A 26,934-nucleotide genomic window follows, 5' to 3' on the forward strand; every position below is an offset into this window, starting at 1 on the left:
CCTAAACATTCTGAGTTACATCTAAGAAATCTCAAAAATATTGTCAAAACTAATTTACCTATATACTACATTGTTCTGTGCCAATGTTTCTGTATTCCAACCCTACTAGCTTTTAAGGTTACATCTATTCAAGAGAGTGTGTGGATAGCTTATAAGATTTCATAAGTACACAGCGAAGCTCTTAAAAATCACATAGGTTGTACAACACAGTTGCTACAAGAATTCCTAGACAATATGTATATGCATATGTCGCACACACAAAAGTGGTTGTGCATGAATATCCAATGTGGTATTGACCAGATGTTGTTATAGACCAGGCATCCCCAAACTGCGGCCCTCCAGATGTTTTGGCCTACAACTCCCATGATCCCTAGCTAACAGGACCAGTGGTTGGGGAAGATGGGAATTGTAGTCCAAAACATCTGGAGGACCGAAGTTTGGGGATGCCTGTTATAGACTATAATTCCCATCATCCCTGAACAAATTTGGCCAGGGCTAATGGAAACTGGGAGATCAACAGCATCACACTGGCTACCCTGCATAGACTGAGAAGACTCTGATCAACAAAAGAGATGCTTCTGTGGGCTGACAATAATTATGTGGGCTGGAAGCACCTAATGCTTCCATAAGTGGCTTCCACTTAATGACCATAAGTGCCTGGCTATTTACAAAGATAAGGTTAGTTCCTTTTTTCAACAAAAACAGGTTCTGAACACGCTAGGAAGGCCTAGGTATTGATTGAGAAGTTCATTTTCTCTATCTCATGAGCATAGCAAATACTTTACAAGAGTCACTCCAGTACACTTGAGCAGTAACAGAATTAACACAGAGAAATAAGGCCCTATCAAATACCATCTAGTTTACACACTCAGCTAGGAAGTTGATTTTGAACTGCAAAGCCTGACCACAGTGATATGAAGCAGCCCTTTTCAAGAGGTGTTAAATACTTGTTAATTTGCCTTAGAGTTGCCTTGGGAAAACGAATTAAATGCATTACTTAAAGGGATAAAAAGTAGTTTCAAAACTCCATTCAAGTATTTGAAAACTTAACTCATAATACATTATCTTCCAAATCTTTTTATAAAACTGAATGCCTGAGGGCATGTTAAAATGCTCATCTAATTATCAAGTTGTTGTCATTTATAATATCTTTTTCTTGAAGATGTTGTGTAATTAAAGATCATAAAAAATAAGTATATAATTAAATAAAGTGCTATGGAAACAATAAAAAATGCTCCATGTACCATATAAAGAAGTATTTTTTGAGAATTTATTTAATGATACTGTCATTAAATGATACTGTCATAATGGGACTCCTTACAGGAGCCCTCCCCCAGTCATCCTGACCAGCACTTCGCCCAGTGACAGCACAAGCAGCGGGTCAGGAGGAGGGAATGAGGAATGGAGCGGGTTGGAGAGGGACTTGTCAGAGCCTAGGCACCGACCCAGCTGGCCAGAGGGGGAAGGACAGTGCAGCGAGGTGCTGGAGCCTCTGCAATGCTCCAGCCGAAGGACGGGAGAAGGAACACAGCCCATTCTGGCACCTGAATTGAGGCGCGCGCCGACACGCAGGGCTAGGGGGAGGTGCTTTGGGGTGCCCAGGCTTTTATGCTGGTCCAAGACACGAAGAAAGCCATTGCCGGGTTCTGAATCAGACTAGGCAGTCATGTTTTCTGATATCTCTGCACTGTAAATAATATGCACAATAAAACTCTGAAACTAGTTACAGGTAGGTAGCCGTGTTGGTCTGACACAGTCAAAATAAAAATAAAAAATCCTTCCAGTAGCACCTTAGAGACCAACTAAGTTTGTCATAGGTATGAGCTTTCGTGTGCATGCACACGAAAGCTCATACCTATGATAAACTTAGTTGGTCTCTAAGGTGCTACTGGAAAAACTCTGAAAGACAGAGTGGACTGGAGCGTCTTTACTTGAGAGTAGCCACAACCACCCCGACAGATATGAAGAATTATTTTTCATAGTTAAAAACAACGGATGCATTTAATATTCAGATTGAAGGAGGCATGCATCTATAATCAGGAGAGATGCTAAAATGAACAATGCTTCATTGTGTGCTGCCAGTGTGGTGTAGTGGTTAAGAGCAGTAGACTCGTAATCTGGGGAACCGGGTTCGGTCTCCACTCCTCCACATGCAGCTGCTGGGTGACCTTGGGCTAGTCACACTTCTCTGAAGTCTCTCAGCCCCACTCACCTCACAGAGTGTTTGTTGTGGGGGAGGAAGGGAAAGGAGAATGTTAGCTGCTTTCAGACTCCTTTGGGTAGTGATAAAGTAGGATATTAAATCCAAACTCCTACTCCTACTCCTCTTCTTCTTCTTTCAATAACTGAGATTCACCTATTTTTAACTCTATGGCTTTATTGAATATATGTTAAATAGTAATGTTGCAGTACTTAATATTACAATCCAACCAACCCTTTTGACTGGGCAGTTTGCCATTATGCTTGTGTGGGAGGTGGTGATTATTTTATTTACTGTATGTTTTTATTATGTATTTTCTTTCTTTTATCTTGTATTTTTATGCTGTGAACTGCCCTGAGACCTATGGTGGCATACCAATTTAATAAATAAATAATATATGTTCCCAGGCCTACAGTCTTTGGCTAATGAAATGGTAAACTTGGTGAAAATGGAATGAATTTTGGACTTACTATGAACATTCATTTTCTTCAGTGGATAGTTCTAACCTAGGAGTGAGTTACTCCTTCACTGTTGAATAATCAGTGCCACCCAGGGCAAAAGCCTTGATGGATTGATTGATTTACTTATTACTTCGTCCTGCCCACTACTGCCTTCCCTCAGGGCTTCAGTTCCAAGGCACCAGAATTCTCAACGTCATAGTAACCTGTAAGGCTAGCTTATACGTGGTTGCTCCCCAGAGAGGCATGGAGATGTGAGTAGTCATAACACCTTGCTACTCCATCTCACTTTAAGAGCTACCTCAGTGCCCTGCCAGCTCCTTTGGCTAGAAGTGTGAAGAAGAGCAAAAGACCCTCCCCTCCTCCATCCTCAATCAAGTTCAGCTGTCCAACAGCTTCCCCGCCCCCAGGCCATGGCTTGAAGATCAGCAAAGCAATAAGAGGAGCTGGTGCCGGAGGGGGGGATTAATCACTTTACAAGTTATGTAACCTTGTTACTTAATTCTTTTAAACTGCATTGTGGTATTTTTATGTATTGTAATTTTGCAGTTATTTTTATAGATTATAATTTAGTAAGGATATATTGTTATTGCTGAGAGTGAATTTCTGTTTAATTATTTGGTGGTATTTTGAGAGTCAATTTTATTGTGCACTATTAGATTCTAATGGATTACTGAATATTGCTTTATTATAGAATAGAATAGAATAGAATAGAATAGAATAGAATAGAATAGAATAACAGAGTCGGAAGGAAGAAGAAGAAGAAGAGGAGGAGGAGGAGGAGTTTGGAATTGATATCCCGCTTTATCACTACCCTAAGGGGTCTCAAAGCGGCTAACAATCTCATTTCCCTTCTTCCCCCACAACAAACACTCTGTGAGGTGAGTGGGGCTGAGAGACTTCAGAGAAGTGTGACTAGCCCAAGGTCACCCAGCAGCTGCATGTGGAGGAGTAGAGACACGAACCTAGTTCCCCAGATTACAAGTCTACCGCTCTTAACCACTATACCACACTGGCTCTCCAGTGTCATCTAGTCCAACCCTGTGCGACACAGGACTCTTTGGCCCAATGTGGGGCTCAAACCCATGACCATGGGATTAATAGTTTCATGCTGTTTGATAAAGCTGTTTATTTTAAGCCATATTTCTTATTATGACATATGTGTTGGATCAGACAGTCGTAAGACATATTTTGTATATTTGTTGCTTCTTTGGCTTGTAAACTGCCTTGTGTATAGCAATACAGAAAGGCGGTATACAAATTAAACATGCAATGAAATGAAACCTATTCAGGAGCTTTCATGGAGTTAATGATAACAAGCTTTATTGTTTTTATACCAAACCCCCCTCCCCAATATTTTCTTGTAAGAAAGTAGTAATCAGAAATATGGACTTAATATCAATTTATGAGTATCAATAAGGGAATTTATATGTATAAATAAACAGGCATTACGAAGACTTACATAACAATCACATCCTTCCTGGGAGCAGCAAATTGCTTTAGACGGGAGTATTTTGGTGCCACTTCCTCTTCTTCACTTTCTGATGACAATTCAATAACATCTTTCTGACACTTAAAGAAAGATGATTGTGTTGTCCTTTTTGCTTCAGGGGTTTCTGGAACACTGGAATCATCTGTCAAAGCATTTTAAAGGATAAAAAGGACACATGTTACAGAAAAACAAGAGTACAAGTCTTACTATGACTGAGGTTTCATCAGAAGTGGCCACGTTGATTACACCAAATTAATTAGATATGTGCTTTTGCACAGGGGGTTAGTTGGGTGGTTAACTGAAGATCTGTTTCAAGTTGTGGCATCCTTAAAACTCATCTTACTTTCTAACATATCTAAAAATCCAATGGCTGCTAAGAAAAGTGTAAACACACTTGGGATAAAATCACAGCCTTATGTAGGCTCAGAACTACAGTGTGGCCTGTGCAGGTCTTCTGGCATCAAATGGAAAGAAAGGGCTTCTGTGTTCTGCAATGCTCTTGCTTGAAACAGCTGACAGCCCTAAAAGCAGGTAGGGGCAAAAGTGAAAAGAATATGGTTCCATCCATGGCTCCCTTTCAGGGCTAAAGCATTCTGACCCTGGAGGCATGAAGGCAAAATGAGAAAGACAGCAGAACACACAGGAGAACAGCAGCTGCAAAATGGAATTGCTGCCTGACAGAAGGTTACGGGAAATAAATTTAAAATAATCTGAAAGTGCTTGAGGTGTTTGATGGAAACTTCAATAAATCTTGAGCTTTTATAACCCCGAGCAAGTGACTGACACTGGAAACTACTACACACAGTAAACTTTGAAACTGGGTGCTGTGGCATGCCCCCCACCGCTGTAGTAAAATTGTACTGCCATATGGTAACATGACCTTAGAACTAGATATATTTATTGGAGTAGGGGGATGACACCTGCCCCCCATATCAATAAATAACTTGCAACTTAGCAGTAGATTTTGAATTAGAAAAATGCAGCTCACAGACCTGCTATGTTTAGAAGTAAAACCAGGATACCACAGTATTCAGACCACACCACCACATGTTCCCCCCACACCAATATTTAATGTTTCATATGACCATCACCAAGCCTAATTAAAGGTAAAGGTAAAGGGACCCCTGACCATTAGGTCCAGTCGTGACCGACTCTGGGGTTGCGCGCTCATCTCACATTATTGGCCGAGGGAGCCGGCGTATAGCTTCCAGGTCATGTGGTCAGCATGACAAAGCCGCTTCTGGCAAACCAGAGCAGCACATGGAAATGCCGTTTACCTTCCCGCTGTAGCGGTTCCTATTTATCTACTTGCATTTTGACGTGCTTTCGAACTGCTAGGTTGGCAGGAGCTGGGACCAAGCAACGGGAGCTCACCCCGTCACAGGGATTCGAACCGCCGACCTTCTGATCAGCAAGCCCTAGGCTCAGTGGTTTAACCACAGTGCCACCTGGGTCCCTGGCACCACCTGGGTCCCTGGCGCCACCTGGGTCCCTGATCACCAAGCCTAATTAGAGACATATTAAACTCATCAGGGTCAGATATCGTACTGATTCAGGATAGAGACACGACAGCACAAGGGGTGAAGCAAACATTCGCACAGCTTGCTCTTAATCCCAAAGCCATAGCTATCTTTGCATGTCCATATATCGTTATTTGCTTCATCAGCCCACAGTACAGAGACAAACTTTCCATTGCTCTTATCACCATAGCACAACTGACATTCTGATTTCTACTTAGCTTGTTTGCTTTAAATTCAGGGATATTATGGCACTAAAGACTATAAATGAAATGCCATGGAAATATTGGTCCATCTAGCCTAGAATCAATGCCTTGTCGTGGCGAAGGGGCTTGAATAACTCAGAGAAGCTATGAGCTATGCCATGCAGGGCCACCCAAGATGGACAGGTCATAGTGGAGAGTTTTGACTAAACGTGATCCACCTGGAGAAGGAACTGGCAAGCCACTCCAGTATCCCTGCCAAGAAAACTCCATGGACAAAGACAACAGGCATATAAAAGTTATGACGCTGGAAGATGAGCCCCTCAGGTCGGAAGGCGTCCAACATGCTACTGAGGAAGAGCGGAGGACAAGTACAAATAGATTCAGAGCTGATGAAGCGGCTGGGCCAAAGCCGAAAGGTCGCTCAGTTGCGGATATGCCTGGAAGCGAAAGGAAAGTCCGATGCTGTAAAGAAAAATATTGCATAGGAACCTGGAATGTAAGAACCATGGATAATGGTAAGCTGGATGTGGTCAAAAATGAGAGGGCAAGAATAAATATTGACATCCTGGGCATCAGTGAACTAAAATGGAAGGGAATGGGCGAATTCAGTTCGGATGACTATCATATCTACTACTGTGGGCAAGAATCCCATAGAAGAAATGGAGTGGCCCTCATAGACAACATAAGAGTGGCAAAAGCTGTAATGGGATGCAATCTCAAAAATGACAGAATGATCTCGATACGAATCCAAGGCAGACCTTTTAACATCACAGTAATCCAAGTTTATGCACCAACTACCGGTGCTGAAGAAACTGAAATTGACCAATTTTGAAGACTTACAACACCTTCTAGAAATGACACCAAAGAAGGATGTTCTTCTCATTACAGAGGATTGGAATGCTAAAGTAGGGAATCAAGAGATAAAAGGAACAATTGGCAAGTTTGGCCTTGGAGTCCAAAACGAAGCAGGGCAAAGGCTAATAGAGTTCTGTCAAGAGAACAAGCTGGTCATCACAAACACTCTTTTCCAACAACACAAGAGATGACTCTACACATGGATATCACCAAATGGGCAGCATCGAAATCAGATTGATTATATTCTCTGCAGCCAAAGATAAAGAAGCTCTATACAGTCAGCAAAAACAAGACCTGGAGCTGACTGTAACTCAGATCATCAGCTTCTTATAGCAAAATTCCAGCTTAAACTGAAGAAAGTAGGAAAAACCACTGGGCCAGTAAGATACAATCTAAATCAAATCCCTTATGAATACACAGTGGAAGTGAGGAACAGGTTTAAGGATTTAGATTTGGTGGACAGAGTGCCTGAAGAACTATGGATGGAGGCTCGTAACATTATACAGGAGGCAGCAACAAAAACCATCCCAAGGAAAAGGAAATGCAAGAAAGCAAAATGGCTGTACAACGAGGCCTTACAAATAGCGGGGGAGAGGAGGCAAGCGAAATGCAAGGGAGATAGAGAAAGATACAGGAAACTGAATGCAGATTTCCAAAAAATAGCAAGGAGGGACAAGATTCCACCTAAACATTAGGAAGAACTTCCTGACAGTAAGAGCTGTTCGGCAGTGGAATTTGCTACCAAGGAGTGTGGTGGAGTCTCCTTCTTTGGAGGTCTTTAAGCAGAGGCTTGACAGGCATATGTCAAGAATGCTTTGATGGTGTTTCCTGCTTGGCAGGGAGTTGGACTGGATGGCCCTTGTGGTCTCTTCCAACTCTATGATTCTATGATTCTAAGAGGGCCTTCTTAAATGAGCAATGCAAAGAAATAGAGGAAAACAATAGAATGGGGAAAACCAGAGATCTGTTCAAGAAAATTGGAGATATGAAAGGAACATTTCGTACAAAGATTACCATAATCAAGGACAAAAGTGGTAAGGACCTAACAGAAGCAGAAGACATCAAGAAGAGGTGGCAAGAATACACAGAGGAATTATACCAGAAAGATATGGAGGTCTCGTACACCCCAGGTAGTGTGGTTGCTGACCTTGAGCCAGACATCTTGGAGAGTGAAGTCAAATGGGCCTTAGAAAGCATTGCTAATAACAAGGCCAGTGGAAGTGATGATATTCCAGCTGAACTATTTAAAAATTTAAAAGATGATGCTGTTAAGGTGCTACACCCAATATGCCAGCAAGTTTGGAAAACTAAGCAATGGCCAGAGGATTGGAGAAGATCAGTCTACATCCCAATTCCAAAGAAGGGCAGTGCCAAAGAATGCTCCAACTACCGCACAATTGCACTCATTTTACATGCTAGCAAGGTTATGCTTAAAATTCTACAAGGCAGGCTTAGGCACTATGTAGACCGAGAACTCACAGAAGTGCAAGCTGGATTTCGAAGGGGCAGAGGAACCAGAGACCAAGCCAAGGGGAAGGCAGGCGGCAAAAAGCCCTGGCAATTTTTCGCTGCACGCTGGACTTTGCAGTCGGAGGTTCATTTTTCTATGGCCACGCTTCGCAAGATGAAGCCATACGGTAGAAAACCTCGTCATCTTACGAGGCAACCTCCGATCGCAAAATTCATCTTACAGGGCATTCGTTAAGTGAGGCACCACTGTATGACTATACAATTATTACCTATAGGCACTTGAAGTAATTCCCATAACAAACTCATTCTACATTTAGTGGGGAAATGTTCCTACTCATCCATAAAAAATAATCCCGAAAAGAGTTTACAATCTAGATTTTTGCAATTGGAGGGGGGGGAGAGAGAGAGATAATAGCTAAGGGTACAAGGGATAGATGTGGTGAACTAATTCAGTTAATAAAACCATTCATTATATTGCTCCTCATTGGATATTATTCTCTTCCCCCATTGTATTGGTTGCTCCCCTCATATTTTTTACCGTATAATAGCAGACCAGATTCTGCTAAGAGAGATTAGGTACTGGGCCACACCATCCCTATTTGTGCAGTTTCTATGGAGACAGATTTAAATCCATTTATAAGTTTCCTTTTTTCAAAAAGATCTACTGCATTTTAAAAAAACAAAACCTTAAGTGCATACTTTACCTATGAACGTGAAAATTGTCCGTTATATGCAACAGCTTATTATCCCATGTTAATATTAACCTCTAGCTAAAGTTTTCTCTCATATTTTGGGGAGGGGTAAAAAGATTTTCATCTTGATTAGATTTCTTTCCTTAGCACAGGACTAAGCAATTATCTATACAACCATACATGGCTCTTATTGTGGTACCCTCTGCTCAGGGAATGGGTGATGGGAGAAACGACATTATCACTGACCAATAAAAATGGCTTTCAAAAGCCATTGTACAATAGTAATAGCAACAGTGAATGCTTATGTTCCCATGTAGAAAATATCAAAGGATTGTCTGCTTTGTTTTCCTACCAAAACAACTTCAATGGATCAAGATGTTGGCAAAGCAGTTTGAATGTTAAGTTATGAGGGTCAAGCCCTATGGGATTTTCTTGCAAGTTCTTAATTAACCCAGATTTCCTAAATGCTTTTGAGAACATGATATTTGATACCAGAGAAAATGAATGTCTAGTCAGCCCACAGGAATACTCTGCACATAACCAGAGGAATTCAAATAATGCTCTAGAAATTAGAGCTGTAAAAGATATAACAAGATACAGCCACCACATTGCTATCAAAACTTCATTCAGTTGTATGAGTGAAGATCAAACACTAAGCTATCAGCACGAGTACTGTAGACTAAATCAAAGCTGCTTGTATATAAACTTTCCCTTCATTTATAAATCACATATATGAGAACTCACCAGTTTTCTCAGACACATCAGATGCTGGGCTGGCTGGCTTACTAATGTGATCAGGAACACTGTCATTTTCTTCGCCAACAGATGCAGCGCCATCTTTTGAAGGAGAAGAACATGTGGTATCCTTATCTACTGCATCCAAAGAAGTAGAAGAAGCCTCCTCCTGATCCGCAGAAAGGCCAGGGGAAGGGGCACTCTCTTCTGCCACACATGTCTTCCTTCCAAAGCGAAAGCGGTCCAGGTTAAGCAGACTCATGATTGGCCTTCCCCTTCTGTCACAGATTATGGAGTTCAATTTAAAATCCCTCGGGATTACGATAGCACCATATAAATGAAGAGTAGCTAGAGATTTAAAAACAAAACAAAACCCCAAGGGTGAGGTGGAAGATACATGATAAAGCAAGAAAATACAATTGAAGATCCTTATTTGTAGGCATTCATTCATTCAATAAATTTCTATACTGCCTTGGGTCATGAATAACCTCAGGGTAGTTTACACCTATAAAACTTAAGATTTATTGAAACTACAGTATAAAACACACAGTAAAAAGTTAGGCCATGTACAAAAGAGGAGAAAGCAGTCCCCAATTAAATTGGCAACACTGATTAACTACTCCCAAATGCCTTGGTGAATAAATGTATCTTCAGCTATTGTCAATGTAGACATCAACCACATTTCTGACCTGGGGGAGTTCCATAACCAGAGTGCCAGCACAGAAAAGGAACCACAGTTACCTCTACTCTGGGGCTTTGGCAGGTTTCCACAGCTGGAAAAAGAAGTGGTATTCCACTGATGCCATCTCAGCATCAAGTGATGCTGCTGGATCTAAGAGTATCCCCAGACTTCAAACCTGCTACTTCAAGGAAAGTGCAATCCTGTCTAGAACAGGTCATCTACTTACTTCCAAGACACATGAAGGCTCTTAAGCAACTCACGAGTGCCTCCAAGCTAACCTGTACAGTCTCCAACAATTGTGATGAAAAAGAAGAACTAGAGCTGGGATTCACCCACATATTGATAATGCTGTGCCCCAGATCCCTGGATGACCTCACCCAGATGCTTCATATAGATCAGAGTGGGGAATCTTCAGTCTGTGGGTCAACTAGGCTCACCAGGCTGTTTTCCCGGGCCCAAGCCATGCCTATCCATGCATCTGCTAGTGACACAGGCTGCAACGGCTGAGCAGTCTAGGTGGCAGGGACACTTGCTTAAGGGAGAAGCAGAGCACTGTTTGAACCAGCCTCCCCCATCCTTAAAGGAAAAGGAAGTTTGATTCAAATGGCACTTTGCCACTGGAGGCATGGCTATTATATTAAAGTGCTTATCTTCAAAGTGCTGTTTCAGTGCCTCCCTACTTCTTTAAAGCAGTGTTTCCCAACCAGTGTGCCTCCAGATGTTTTGGGACTACAACTCCCATCATTCCTGACCACTGGTCTTGCTAGCTAGGGATGATGGGAGTTGTAGTCCCAAAACATCTGGAGGCACACTGGTTGGGAAACACTGCTTTAAAGGGAGCTTGGGAGAATAGTTTGAATTTGTCACAATTGCTGCCATATGGCAGGCATGATTATGTGCTCTCACCTGTGCCTTTTTACTATACAATGTGTGCCACATTTGCTTCAGCTGTGACCAAGGTATGTGAGTGGGTTGGCAGAGAATGGATGGATTTCGCTTTCTCCACCAGCCTGTTTGGCAGAAGGCAATCCACACCTGATAAGCAACTAATACCCTGCACTTCCATGCAGGCTGCAGAAGATGATTTCCCTCTTCTATGACAAGCATGGAAACACAGGATACAATGATTACCTTTCTAAAATATTTGTAGGCTACCTTTTGAGGTCAACCCCCTCAAGATTATTTCCAACATGTACATTCACAATAGTAGTAACTTTAAAACCATAAAACACGAAATCGAAACATGTTCTTATTCCAAGGCAAAGTTCACAAAGCAAAACACCTACTTCTGGGTTTGCAGCATTCTTAATCCAAGTTGTTCATAAACTAAGCTGTTCTTAAACCAAGGTACCACTGTATAAAGCAGAGTGGAAGCTCCCTAGCATCAATTTTCAAGACTTATCCTCCAAAAAGGACGGAAGCCACAGTAACACTGCGCCTCCTCAGCCCAACCCATACTGACAGCTCAGAAAATACCAAGGCCAATAGCACTGAAAGACACTGAGAGATCAATAACACATAGGACGGGACTCTCCAGCCCCTCAATCCATTCTCCAATGCAAGTAATCCACCAGGGCAATCAAGGCTGTTTCCAAATCAGCCTGAAACGTATCATCAGCATCATGTAATATTACCTAGAGTTGAAAAACCATCACACACTCCAGCATCTTGTTCATGAATGGCAGGTAACTGGGCAGTAACTATCCCACATTTAGGTCTAAATTTGGTTTCTAAAGGTGATCACATTTAAGATCCATAGTTCCAGCCCTGCCCAGACAAATTTTAGTAACTAGGAAGGGCAATGATCACTAGAACTTGTGGTAGGCCTCAATCCTACAAAGAGTGGTACTGTCTTCAAGCCCCATCTATTTCAAACTATGCCAAATCTATGGTATCGAAATCAGCACATACGCGAGCAACTTTATAATTGAAATATGCAAACAAACTGATCACAGTGGGTCTTCAAGGGTTCCAATTTTTGCACACACAAAAAACAAAAAAAAACCCAAAATCATTACTGGATGACATTGAGAAAACACAATGGTGGTGGAAAAGTCAGTATTTTTCATTTTCATCACAATGAAGAATGACTGAAAATGAACTCTTATTTGCGTTCAGTCGTATTATTTACAAATCTTCCACCATTCATTCTAATCATCAGCCCTGCTTTCTCATCATCCTCAGCTTCTTGGAATACCAATAAACTGGCTTTACAACTGGATTGAGTCAATAGCTTGTTATTCACTCGTTCCAAGCAGAGACCAAAGTATTGCGTGGTTATCACAGAATTAGCATAAAGTTATTTTTTTGTGAAAGCACTACAGCTACAGGACATAGCTAAGGGTGCCTACTGAAAGGAGTTATCAGGGTCCTAAACCAATATTAAACTGCTTCTGAACAGCTAGAAGGGCAGCATCCTCCCTAACAAATAAAGCATTCAAACAAAACAAATGGAGAACGTCCTAGTCTGTACTGACTTTTAAATGCTGGATTCCAGCTGTGAGGCAGTTTTAAGGCACTTGTGGTTTATTATTATTATCAAATTTATAATTATTAAATTTATTATATTTGTATACCGGCGCCGCCCTCCACCTGTAGATCTCAGGGTGCTTTTAAATTGCTATTCCCTCGTGTTTTATCAGGCTGAGGTTTAAATCTGCCTAAAAGGTACCCCCAAGGGTCATCTAGTCCAACCACCCACTCCCGGTTTGCAATGCAGGAATCCCAACCAAAGCATCAATGTTTGAGAGCTGCTCAATAGCAATAGAAGCAAATGCAAAGCCACACAAGATCTCTTCAAGCTGCCACACACCCTGACATTTATTTTAGCAGCCTGCTCACATGGCAACATCAGAGCGACATAAAGAGCAAGCGTGGGGATGGGGGGGGGGACACTGAATACTTTATATAATACAATAATAACAATAATATAAAAATCTTCCCTAAACAGGGCTGCCTTCAGATGTCTATAATAATAATAATAATAATAATAATAATAATAATAATAATAATAATAATTTATTATTTATAGCCCGCCCATCTGGCTGGGTTTCCCCAGCCACTCTGTGCTGCTTACAACAGAAAAATGAAATAAAATAATCTATTAAACATTAAAAGCCTCCCTAAACAGGGCTGCCTTCAGATGTCTTCTAAAAATCTGGCAGCTGTTTTTTTCTTTGACATCTGATGGGAGGGCGTTCCATAGGGCGGGCACCACTACCGAGAAGGCCCTTTGCCTGGTTCACTGTAACTTTGCTTCTCGCAGTGAGGGAACCACTAGAAGGCCCTCAGTGCTGGATCTCAGTTTCCGGGCAGAACAACGGGGGTGGAGACACTCCTTCAGGTATACTGGGCCGAGGCCATTTAGGGTTTTAAAGGTCAGCACCAACACTTTGAATTGTGCTCGGAAACGTACTGGGAGTCAATACAGTGGACACTCGGGTTGCAAACATGATCCGTGCGGGAGGCACGCTCGCAACCCGCAGCACCACGTCTGCACATGCACGGGTCGCAATTCGGCGCTTCTGCGCATGCACTGAAACCCGGAAGTAACCTGTTCCGGTACTTCCAGATTTGGCGCAGTATGCAACCCGAAAACGCACAACCTGAAGCGTCTGTAACCCGAGGTATGACTGTACAGGTCTTTCAGGACCAGTGTTATGTGGTCTCAGCAGCCACTCCCAGTCATCAGTCTAGCTGCTGCATTCTGGATTAGTTGTAGCTTCCGGGTCACCTTCAAAGGTAGCCCCACGTAAAGCGCATTGCAGTAGTCCAAGCGGGAGATAACCAGAACATGCACCACTCTGGCAAGATAGTCCACGGGCAGGTAGGGTCTCAGACTGCGTACCAGATGTAGCTAATAGACAGCTGCCCTGGACACAGAATTGACCTGCGCCTCCATGGCCAGCTGTTAGTCCAAAATGACTCCCAGGTTGCACACCTGGTTCTTCAGAGGCACAGGGAGTCCTCCACACCTGCCCACCCCCAAGAACAGTAATTCTGTCTTGTCAGGATTCAACCTCAATCTGTCAGCCACCATCCATCCTCCAACCGCCTCTAGACACAGGACCCTCACCGCCTTCACTGGTTCTGATTTGAAAGAGAGGTAGAGCTTTTAAAAGAGAGGTACCACCTCCATTCTAAGCAAACACTCGCTCAGCAGCGCTTCCTTCTGCCTACATAATCCCGCCGGCCTTAACCCCCCCCACCGGCCCCCAATGCCTCGCGGGCTCCAAGAGTTGGCACACACACATCCCCCCCCCCGTCGCTCGGCCCTCCAAATCTCGGCCTCTCCTCCTCTTCTCCCCCCCCCACACACAATAGTCGTCCTGCCTTCCACCATCTTCCCTCGCGAGAAGGGGAAAAAAAACACGCCACTTTTGTCGCCTTGAAGGATGAGGAAGACATTCCGCCCCAAATTAATGCACAGTTCCTCACAAACCACCGCGCTCTCCCCCCCCCCACCGCGGAGCAAATAGCTTGAGAGGCAAACAAAAGATGGAGAAGGGGGGAGGGGGAAGAACAGGGGGCCGGCGCCATACACCCCCACTCCCTTCACTCTCCTTCCCTCCCTCCCTCCCAACAACACCGGGTGTTTCTTCCTTACCCCGCCCCCGCTCCGAGGAGGCGCGCGAGCCTTTCCAGAGCGCCGACACCGGCCAGCGGCGACGGCAAAAAGGGAAAGGGGGGGGGAGAGAAAAGAGCGGGCTGTGCTGAAGGGATGGCGGCGGCGGCGGCGACAATGACGGCGAAGGCCGGCCTCAGCCAGCGAGCTCGGCAAGGCGGACGATAGAGACGGAGGGGAGAGAAAGGCGAGAGAGGCGAGCCGGGAGGGTGGGGGGGGAGGGGGCGTTGAGAAAAGAGAAAGGGAGGGAGGATTGTACCCCAAAGCGGCGCCTAGTGATGACCTCACTGAGTTTCATTCGTTTTTCCCAGCATTCCCCTCTCTCTCTCTCTCTCTCTCTCTCTCTCTCTCTCTCTCTCTCTCTCTCTCTCTCTCTCTCTCTCTCTCTCTCTCTCTCTCTCTCTCTCTCTCTCTCTCTCTCTCTCTCTCTCTCTCTCTCTCTCTCTCTCTCTCTCTCTCTCTCTCTCTCTCTCTCTCTCTCTCTCTCTCTCTCTCTCTCTCTCTCTCTCTCTCTCTCTCTCTCTCTCTCTCTCTCTCTCTCTCTCTCTCTCTCTCTCTCTCTCTCTCTCTCGCCGTCTTTTTGTTGTTTGTTTATTTATTTAGATCCACCATGGGTCTTCGTGTCCAACATGTGATGGGATATATACATATACAGAGAGAGAAACAAATACACACACACACGCACACACTAAAATACACACACGCGTATATATGCGCACTCAAACGCGCGTGCACACACACTTCGATGTCCGCGCAGTTTGCCCCCAGAACTCGCAATATATTCAGCTGGCGAATTCCGCCCGCTCAGGCCTCCGCAGCCCCTCGCGGTGCAACCGCGTGACGGCAGTTGGCTGCTCGACTGCCCGAAATCCTCGAAGGTTTCTTCTGGGTTGCCAGTCCTATGCAAGAGTTTAAAGAAGCCCTTAAATCCACATAAATCTGCCTTTAAATCTTCAAGATGGAGACTGCAGAAATGAAGGGAAAGTGAGCTTGATTAGATAGATAGATAGATAGATAGATAGATAGATAGATAGATAGATAGATAGATAGAGGGGTGTGTGTGTGTGTGTGTGTGATGTCATGGAGATGTGAGATTGTGGGTGCTTTCTTGAAAGAGAACATTATGTATGTAATATGTATACAGTATAGTGTGGTTAAACCACTGAGCCTAGGGCTTGCTGATCAGAAGGTCGGCGGTTCGAATCCCTGACACGGGGTGAGCTCCCGTTGCTTGGTCCCAGCTCCTGCCAACCTAGCAGTTCGAAAGCACCTCAAAATGCAAGTAGATAAATAGGTGGGAAGGTAAACGGCGTTTCCATGTGCTGCTCTGGTTTGCCAGAAGCGGCTTTGTCATGCTGGCCACATGACCTGGAAGCTATATGCCGGCTCCCTCGGCCAATAATGCGAAATGAGCGCGCAACCCCAGAGTCGGTCACAACTGGACCTAATGGTCAGGGGTCCCTTTACCTTTATAGTGTGCCTATGTATGTGTGTGTAATTACAGTGGTACCTCAGGTTGCGTACTCAATCTATTTAGGGGTGCCATTCGCATCCCGAAAAGTACGCAGCCCAAGCAGCGCTTTAGTGCATGCACGAAGCGCCGATAAAGCGCTTCTGCACACACACAAAGCGCGCAGAACGCTTCTGTGCATGCCATGTGGCGGAACCTGGAGGTAAACACTTCCGGGTCCGCCAAGTACGCAACCCGAAAGTATGCAACCCACAGCGTACTCAACCTGAGGTATGACTGTATTTCACAAAAATGAATCGATTATAAAAAAGCAGTTTGCAATATAAAATAAAACATTAAAATTCCTGATAAAAACAATTTAAAGCAAGTATTAAAAACATCAAAAGGATTATCAAAATCAGCTCTAGCTAAAAAAGAAATAAAGCACCTTCAACTTCTACATGTCTTGGTTGTTGTTGTTTAGTCCTGTCTGACTCTTCGTGACCCCATGGACCATAGTCTTGGTAGGTTTGCCTAAAAATGTTTTACTCAGGTGCTGAAAACAGCTAGTGTGGCGTAGTAGTTAGTGCTGGACTAGGACTGAAGTCAGATGTTACGGAGAAATAGAATCAAGTGTCATCAGCATAGTGTTATAAGAAAAATACTGCTCCTTTATCCCTTATGGGGTATCAAAGAGCCCGTATAGAGTCCTTATGTAGGTTTTCTATTGGGAGGAGAGGAACCCAGAACAATGGTGTCCAAGCTCTTATATAGACATTTGAAATTGCCTCCCCTGTAGCTCAAGACCACCCCCCAAAACATCATACATACATCACAGAAAGAGGTGGTCCCCAGCAGAAATTTGAGTGTGTTGCTTCTCTCCTGTCTGCCAGGATACCAGATAATGCCTAATCTGATTGCCTTTTCTGGGTAGCCTGCCCATTTGAGATGGTAAATACCGTATATTCCGGCGTATAAGACGACCCCCAACTTTTCCAGTTAAAATATAGAGTTTGGGATATACTCGCAGTATAAGAAATACGACCCGGCGTATAAGACGACCCCCGACTTTTGAGAAGATTTTCCTGGGTTAAAAAGTAGTCTTATATGCAGGGTACTTAGTTCCTGAATCTCTTAAGCATATTGACAGTGTGCTCAGCTTAACAGATACTTGCCAGACTGTATTTACAGGGAGGTGTAAGCCCCTACAGTCCAAAGACAATTGGAAAGCTTTTCCCATTTCCTTCCTCCTTGCAGAGAAATATTTGAGGTCAATTTGGGAGAGTCAAAATGGCTTCAGGATTATTCTCCTGTACACGTGGTTTATATACAGTACTTACATACCGGTATTTGTTTGCATTGTACATTTATGAACATTTATTATGACCTTAGAATTCTTATAACAATAGTAATCACACCCAACTTCCAACAGCAGGACCAGCCCACCCATGAGGCAAGGTGAGTCAACTGCCTCAGGTGGCAGGATCCATAGATCTGGCCTCCAAGGAATGTATTGCCTGCTGTAGATATTTATTCCTCACTCATTCCCGATGTAAATCCTTATTCCCCACTTGTTCCTGAAGTAGATCTTCACTCACTCCCTTTTCCCTGGTGTGGGAGGGGATACCATTTTGTGGTTAGCCTCAGTTGCCGAAATGTATTGGGCCTAGCAGCTTCATTTAGATACCTTTTGTCTTGCCCAGTATAGCAGGAAACTCTGAAGTATGACCATAGAATAATAGAATCTTAGAGTTGTAAGGGACCCCTTGGTCATCTACTCCAACCGCCTGCAATGCAGGAATCTCAGCTAAAGCATCCATGACAGATGGCCATCCAACCTCTGCTTAAAAACCTCCAAGGAAGGATGGCAGGATGCTGGGAAGAGCATTGCTGTGGAGAAGGGTAGAGGCACAATGAATGTGCAGATTAAATATTAAGAAAACATATAAATAGAATGTGAACAAGGCAAAACTTGTTAGATAATAAAACAACACTTAGTGGAAGTTTGTAAAACCCAGCGGTAGAGAGATTAATTCTTTTATACTGTTGTAATTGCTCACTGTTATTATGATTATAAATATTACTATCTGAGATGACTTCCTGGCAAAGAAAGTGAACAGAGTACAAACTGAAGGATCAGGTGCACCAGTCAAAGGTTTGTTTTTTGTAATTTCTGGATTTTTTTTTGTTGGTGCTAGTGTAAAATTGAAAAACAACAGGTTAGAACTGAAGACTTGTCTTTTGAAGATGTCCTAAAAATATAAAGAAGGAACCTTTTAACAAACTGTTTGAGGAGAAAATGAATGGAGATCAGCAGAACTATTTGGAAATATTATCTTGGAAATATATTTTTCAGTCCCATTAACAAATCACCCAAACCAGTGAAGTAACTTACTTTTCACTTCTTCAGGGTGCAAATGATCTCATCCTATATAAAATTAGCATTGCTGAAATGAACAGGAGTTAAATGCTGAATTGTGCACAACTGCAGCCATGGTGTTTTTAATATGTAAATCTTTATCAGATGCTCCTTAACAACAACAGCTCACCATTACCGGTACTCCTGTTTTTCATACAAGGGTCTTAGATCAAGTATCTAGATAAGTGTGGCAAGGGTAGGAAGTGTATCCACCTGTTCCAGATTCAAGTGCTGCTCTTAAGTTTCTGGTTAATGATTGCAATGGCCAATAACTTTCTGCTTAAAAAAAAGCTCTCAGGGTGGCTTACAGCTTACAAACAACTTCAGTTAAGAAGAATATAAGAAAGATTTAAAATAAAATAAAAGCATTTACAGCAGAAATCTTAAATACTATTGTAAATCCAAGCCAGATGGACTTGGTCTGGCATCAAAAATCTAGTAACGATAGTGCCAGCCACCACAGGAAAGTAATCAACATGAGCCATCAGGACATTCAGTGCCAGACAGCTAGGGGGTGGAGCCTCTCCTCCAACTGTGTGTTAGTGGCCAGAGACAAAAAGGATTAGGGTTTTAGGGTTTTGGGGTGAAGTAGGCTGGGGAGAAATACTTTTTCAGTCGGTTAGTGGTGAAAAGGAAGAAAGCATCATGTGGACTACCCTGTTTCTCATATTTTAAGACATACCCATAAAATAAGCCATAGCAGGATTTTTAAGCATTCAAGGAATATAAGCCATACCCCGAAAATAAGACATAGTGATAGGTGCAGCAGCAATGCCGGCCACAGCAGGAGGAGGAGGAAAAAAATAAGACATCCCTTGAAAATAAGCCATAGTGTGTTTTTTTGAGGAAAAAATAAATATAAGACGTGTCTTATAATATGAGAAACACGGTAGCTGTGATAGGCTGTAACAAAGAGACAGAATGGCTGATTTCTCTGCCCCGAGATCCAAACCTACTCCACTATGGGAGAAGCAAGAAACCATCTTGGAATGTGAATGCTCTAAACCAGGCATCCCCAAACTTCGGCCCTCCAGATGTTTTGGACTACAATCCCCATCAACCCTGACCACTGGTCCTGTTAGCTAGGGATCATGGGAGTTGTAGGTCAAAACATCTGGAGGGCCGCAGTTTGGGGATGCCTGCTCTAAACTCTCTCCACCTAGACTCAGGTTGTATATGTGTGTAAATAAATCATATACCGTAAAGACACCACAGTCTGCTGTGCCTCATTGTCCAAAGGGAAACATAGACCCTGGGCAAGTGCCCGGGCCCTTGGAATCTTGCACCACTCAAAGATTAGGGTGGTGTGCAACAATAGGTACCACAATTTGGTGTGACAGTGCTCCTCATGTGAGCACATGCACATTTCTTGTGTTGTTGTTGCATACAGTTTAGTTTATTGAGCTGGAAAAAATATTTTCTTTTTTGTTCCATGTTCACAAAACCCCTGAAGCCCATCCATGGAGTCCCTAGAGGTCCATGGACCACAGATTAGGAATCCCTGATATAGAGGAAGTGATGGTAGTGATTATACTCATTCAATTATGGTTTAGTTACTAGTTTTCCTCTGCAAATATCCAGTTGGCACTGTAAAAAAAAAAAGCTTCTTTGCTTGAATTTTTAAAAATTGTTCTGAATCCAGTTATTGCAGGAGACTGAACCACAACACAGGGTCTTCTGTGGAATCTGAAAGGTACGTGTCAGGGCCTGCTTCCAAATCTTGTATAGAATTGGTGGGAGGTACATCTAGTGTTATAAATTGTGAGCAACAAGACAGGCTGTCAACGGCAGATGGGCTTGTACTTGATTGCCAATTAAAACACACACACAAAGATGTTGAAACTAGCTCACACATCTGTAGTTGGCAAAGTGGTGAGCAACTCCATGTGTCGTACATGAGGTTGCTGTGGCAACCACACCATACCTTAATCATAAGTGTTTTGAAGTGAGCGAGTGGTGAGTACAGACAGAAGAGGGCCTCAGGTTGAAACTGTCCCATACTGTCTCCTCTCTTTTGTTTCAAGTGTGCTCTTTTTACTTTCCTCTTGAAAATTTCCAAGCTGACAACTAACTCTTCATTCTTCTTGGATTAAAATCAGCAGACAGGCAATACAAATGATAATTGGGCCTTCCCTACAGTCTTCTGTGGGGTGATGGGTAACCATTCAATTCCACCACCAGCCTTTCCCAACAAATGCCAGTATAGTTTGCTGTAAAGCACTCTTTGAAGATCCTCCCCAGCACTCTGTGTGTGAGACAGACACTGTGGTCACTTCCAGACAGGGGCGTAGCATGGGGGTGCGTTGGGAGCGGGCTGCCCCGGGTGCCACCCTGGAGGGGGATGACACTCGGGGTGCCGTTCATGCAGCAGCTTATATGGCCGCCGTGCATGAGCGGCACCCCGTACGGAGTGTGCACACGTGGGATGCCACACATGCGCAGTCCGTATGAGGTGCCTGGGCATGATACACCACTGCTTCCAGATTACCTGTTTATTGAGCATTTATCCTGGTTTTCTATGCAAGGAGGTTATGCAGCAATGCATCAAATATTATGCCACACTTCCCATTGCTCATAAGGAGACCCTGCTGAATCATGTGACCCAACTGCATGTGGCCCTTGAGGCCTTTGGTGAAATTTGATTGCTCCCCCTTTACCGTCATGCTGCCTTCCCAAAATCAGGTAAGTGAGGTGCTGGGCTTTGGAAAAGAGGTGTGAGAGCTCTTCCAGGGTCCTTGAACCCTCCTTCTGCCTTCCCAAAACCTAGTTGGTACTCCTTCTGTCCAGTGCCTCACTTAGCCAGCTTTGGCTGCTGGAGAGGTGTCAAATTTTGGACTTGTGCCCCACCGCCGCCACAACAACAACAAGGCAGTGTGTGGCCTATGGGTTCTTCTCAAAGTACTCTTGTGGCTTACTTGGTATGAAACGTTGGACTGCCCTAGTCTATATAGTCCAGCATCCTGTTCTCAAAGTGGCCAACCAGAATCAGCCTGTGGGAAGCCTGCAAACAGGACACAATCACAACAGCACTCTGCCCACCTGTGATTCCAAACAACTGGTATTCAGACACATACCACCACTGACAGTGGAGGTAGAACATAGCCACTGAATTTGCCTGATCTTTTAAAGCCATCTAAATCTGTGGCCGTCACTTTCTCGGGGAAGCAAATCCCATAGTTTTACTATGCACTGCATGAAGAAGTACTTTCTTTTATCCTCCCCGAAGGATCCAACATTCAGCTTCATTGATGCCCACAAGTTTGAGTGTTATAAGAGAGGGAGAAAAAATATTTCTCTATCTGTTTGCTCCATGCCAAGCATAATCTTATAAACCCCTGTCATGTCACCTCTTACCTTTTCTCTAAACTAAAAAAAGCCCCAAATTTTGTAACCTTCCCTCACAGGGGGAGTTGAGGTGAGGCAACTGGAGAACTGTGGATGCTCGGGTTGCGAACGTGATCCGTGTGGGAGGCACATTTGCAACCCACAGCACTGCACATGCGGGTCGCGATTCAGCACTTCTGCGCATGCGCAAGGCGTGATTTAGTGCATTTGTGCATGCGTGAGCGCCGAAACCCGGAAGTAACCCGTTCAGGTACTTCTGGGTTCGGCGCGGAATGCAATCTGAAGCATCTGTAACCCGAGATATGACTGTACTCCAAATGCAGTCACACCATAGATTTGTATAATGGCAGTTTTATTATCGATTCCTTGCCTAATGATCCCTAGCATGGCATTTGCCTTTTCCACAGCTGGAATAGGCAGACCTTTGGTCTAAGCCAGTAGGGCTCCCTTTATGTTTTTATCCTCTCAAAATTGCTGGAAACATCAGCCAACATATTTCACTTCCTTTCATAACTGCAAAAACTTTTCGTTGATTTTTTTTTTAACCAACTGCATGATGGCTGGAGCTGATAGGAGTTGTAGCCCAAAATATCTGATCTCTACAGGGTGCTTCTGAGAGAGTTGAAATCTGTGGGTTTCAAGTGGCCATGTGAAGATCCCAGCCAACTGTGCAGTCCTCTTCATAGTCTTCCCAAGGATGCTGTGCGGACAGAAATGTACCGGCCCTTGCCAGGACCAGTTCTCTGATACATGTTTAGGCATTATCATGCTCAACCTTCCAAGAACAGGAAATTGACATAAGGAAACCACATTAAACTGTTTTCCGGGGGGGGGGGATTTAAATATTGGAATAAGTCCAGTAAAATCAGTAAGAGTTTGCTGTTTCCTATAATGTCAGAGTAGTTGCATTCATGGTTTGCATTGCATTACCAACAAAGATCAGTGCCACACTCTTTTCATCCACCCAGAGAACCACACCTAACATCCCTTTTATTTCTTAAATGTTCTATTAAGTGAATGTTTACTAGCCTGGACTAGTCCAAAGTGATTGATGAAATGCTTATCTTCTTATAATGCACCTTAAGTCAGGGAGGTAAGTGCCAGAGGACTTACAATAATATCTCCAGGTCTCTTCCTCAACAGCAAACGTTTAGTAGGCAAAACATCTGCTGGAGTTTCAGCTAATCAGGTAATTATACTGAGAAGCACGGGCCACGAGAGTTATTCATGCAGCAGAAGGCTATCAATGGCTACTAGACATGATGACTATGGTCTGCCTTTACAGTTGGAGCAAGTAATGTATCTGAACACCAGTTGCTGAAAACTACAGGAGCAGAGAGGGCATTTGTGCTTGAAACCTGCTTGTGGGTGTCCCATCAGCATCTGGTTGGCTACTAGATGGGCCATTGGCCTGATCCAGCAGGCTCTTCTTACATTCATGATCCACTAGGATCTTCTCCTGCTTAAGGTTCTAAGAAGCAGCTATGCAAAGATACTCAGGTAGGTACACGGTGCAACATGTTTGCTGCAATCGAGCAAATCTTGATCTGGTCTAGACTCTAGAGCAGGCACCACCAAACTCGGCCCTACAGATGTTTTGGGACTACAACTCCCATCATCCCTAGCTAACGGGACCAGTGGTCATGGATGATGGGAATCGTAGTCCCAAGACATCGGGAGGGCCGAGTTTGGGGGTGCCTGCTCAAGAGGGAAGACTACCTTGGAGCTCTAGGCATGTTTTCTTGAGTTCTGTGATGTTAGAAAGGTGGGATATAAATACAATAAATGCTGTGATCTCCAATTCACAGCAGTCGGAGTGTGCATATTATCACTAGTATTGCTAAATAGGGGCACTTCTAGACTGTCACTATTTTCAGGTGGGGATTCAAGCACACACTTGCAAATCCAGGTTCTACCATTATAATTGACTGGGAAGTCTTGGGAATGTGGCAGGGAAATGCACTGGAGAGTGTTGGTAACAGTTGCTCTGATGCAACATCATCTATCCGCCCCACAAACAAATCAGAATAAGCTGTACCCAACATTAGTCACACTTGGAGCAAACCCATTGGCATTAATAAGTCACAACTAACTGGTCCATTCATTTCAATGGGTTTGCTCTGACTAAGGCACCATTATTAAGAGCCAACATTGTCTAGTATCCCTGCAAAAATCTAGATGAATGCTTAGTCAACAGGTGGTATGGAAAGTGCCCATCAATATGTGTATTGATTGAAGGAGGTGGTTTTTTTTGCAGGGATTTTCTGGAATATCATGCCTTTCTTCTGTCCCCATGCTTTGCACCACTGTAACAGGATGCCCGAGTACAACTGTTCACTGCCTAAGGCAGCAGATTTATTTTGGGGGGAGTGGGTAGCAGCAGCACCTTGGATGTTCCTCCTAAGCCCCCTTACCATCCCATCTGTTGGAGAACAGAGCTGTGCATGCTCCATTACATGTTCTGCCCACTCTGAATTAGCCTGCTGGTTTGGGTGCAGTGGAGGAGACCATCATTTTATTGGTGTTGTAAGTTTTAGTTTTCAGTCCAGTCAGTTTCTGAATGTGGAATGTGGGGAGGGAAACATCTCGTCCTTTGCTCCAGGCAGCAAATTTCTGGGCATGCCCTGGCTACAGTTCCCATCATCCCCAACCATTGGCAATGCTGGTTGAGCCAGTTAGAAGTTGGAGACCAACAACATCTGGAGGGCTATAGGTTCCCCACCCTTGCTATACAGGGTCAGCATGTATGTGTGTGCTTAGTTACAAAATGCACATCTGTAGAGTGTATGTTTAGGGGAAGCCACATTATTATTTTTAATACTCTTTAATGTCCACTAGGGGGGAGAAAAGTTTGTGATTCAAATTCGTATCCTGGAATCATACATTATAATTCCTCTCTCTATGTGTGTCTGTGTTTACACACAAAGCAGTCTAGTTGTTCAGATGCAAGCTTAAGACTCTTTTTTTTAAAAAAATACCCAACCCTTTTCTAAATGAAATATTTAAATTTTCTCCTTTAATCATCTGGTGTTATACTGTTATTTTAACTAATTTCTGGAATGTATTTTATACTTATTTTTTGGTTTTCTGGACCCCACTGGTATTTTATGTGACTGCTTTATAAAATATTGCAAAATGGCAGATAGATACCCTAAGTTCACATTCTAGCTTTGCATTTGCAGGAAAGTCTCCCCACCCACCCATGTGTAGAAGCACACCTGCACTTTGAAGTGGCATCCAATAGGAGCATTTGCATCATGTGACCATGCCGATCATGTGTCTTAATTCTCAGAGTGCACATATATGACCACAACAGAAAAATCTTATTCTGTGTGTGGTCTTGTAATCACTTGGATAAGAGCAGAACGTTTGGTTGGACACATATTAGCGATAGGACAAAAAAGAAAGAGTTAGTGAGAGGTATGCAATCCTGTAACACCTGTTGTTTGGTCATGCTGGTGGATGTGGTGTGATGTGCTGGAAATGAAACATATGGAGAAATGAACAGGAGGATAACAATGGAAGAAAAGTCTCGCCCGTGGCCTTGTTTGTTGAATTTACATCCTGCTCTTCCTCTGACCCAGGGGGCCCAGGTGGCGCTGTGGGTTAAATCACTGAGCCTAGGGCTTGCTGATCAGAAGGTCGGCGGTTCGAATCCCTGTGACGGGGTGAGCTCCCGTTGCTTGGTCCCAGCTCCTGCCAACCTAGCAGTTCGAAAGCACGTCAAAATTTCGAAAGCACGTCAAAATGCAAGTAGATAAATAGGAACCGCTACAGCGGGAAGGTAAACGGCGTTTCCATGTGCTGCTCTGGTTTGCCAGAAGCGGCTTTGTCATGCTGGCCACATGAACTGGAAGCTGTACGCCGGCTCCCTCGGCCAATAATGTGAGATGAGCGCACAACCCCAGAGTCGGTCACGACTGGACCTAATGGTCAGGGGTCCCTTTACCTTTACCTTCCTCTGAAGGGGCCTGGGATGGCAAATAAATATTCAATTTAAAAGCAAAGCAAACAATTTTTTCCCAGAACAGTTAAAACAACCCTTAAAAAATTACAATTAAAAACATTCAAAAAGCGTATCTGAACATTAAAACATTCAAAAAGGTATCTGAAGAAGTGTGCATGCCCACGAAAGCTCATACCTATGACAAACTTAGTTGGTCTCTAAGGTGCTACTGGAAGGATTTTTTTATTTTGATTCAAAAAGCGGTTACAGTTACAAACTTCTTCCATCCAATGAGCTTGGGGTTGCTAGGAAGAGTATTTTTCAGCCAACAAATGCCAGTGTAAAGGGGGATGTTTTCACATTCATCCTGAAGGTTAATAATATTGCAGCAGGGTTCCTTTTAAGCCAGGAACCTGTGGCCTTCCCAATGTTTTTGGACTACAACTCCTATGTCGTTGGTCATGCTGTTGGGAGCTATAGACGAAATCTGAAAGGCCACCAGCTCCCCATCCCTGTACTAGACCCTCTCCTTGAATTTTCAGCTTAGATTTTTCAAAGAAGTATTTTAAGTCTTGCAAAGCTTATCCACACTACTTCTTCTCCCACTGATTTTCCCCAGAGGAAAATTGCTCTGTAGTGCTCAGTCAGAGCAAATGGCAATTCAGGTTTTCTGCAGATTGCTGTTTGAGAGCGGGTTTTTCCTGGGAAAGGAACGGGGCAAAAGGAAAACCACTCATACCCATGCTTTCTAGGCATGTGGAAGTGAGAGCAAGCCCTAACAGCACAATCCTATACATGCCCAGACAGGAGTGAGTCCCACTGAGTTTCAGTGGGACTTTATTC

The 26,934-nt window shown here is 43.7% G+C and overlaps 1 protein-coding gene and 1 pseudogene across 5 annotated transcripts in view; both read right to left on the reverse strand.

Moving 5' to 3' along the window:
- Positions 1-15,222, reverse strand: part of SMARCAD1 (SNF2 related chromatin remodeling ATPase with DExD box 1) — a 49,491-nt gene extending 34,269 nt beyond the window's left edge. Inside the window, exons 1-3 of one of the 5 annotated variants that reach the window (XM_088660514.1) lie at positions 15,191-15,222; positions 9,635-9,973; positions 4,121-4,292 (exon numbers count right to left, since the gene is read on the reverse strand). In XM_088660514.1, coding sequence (XP_088516640.1) covers positions 4,121-4,292; positions 9,635-9,887 — 425 coding nt within the window. In that variant the 5' untranslated portion in view covers positions 9,888-9,973; positions 15,191-15,222. Of the gene's footprint in view, positions 1-4,120; positions 4,293-9,634; positions 9,974-10,366; positions 11,020-11,213; positions 12,878-14,913 lie in introns of those variants that run through there. The other 4 variants (XM_035112283.3, XM_035112285.3, XM_035112284.3 and 1 more) reach the window with 4 other exon arrangements.
- The window catches only part of LOC148687389 (uncharacterized), a 98,213-nt pseudogene continuing 84,708 nt past the window's right edge, over positions 13,430-26,934 (reverse strand).

Source organism: Zootoca vivipara, chromosome Z1 (assembly GCF_965207765.1).
Source record: "Zootoca vivipara chromosome Z1, rZooViv2.hap1.1, whole genome shotgun sequence".
Lineage (NCBI taxonomy): Eukaryota > Metazoa > Chordata > Lepidosauria > Squamata > Lacertidae > Zootoca > Zootoca vivipara.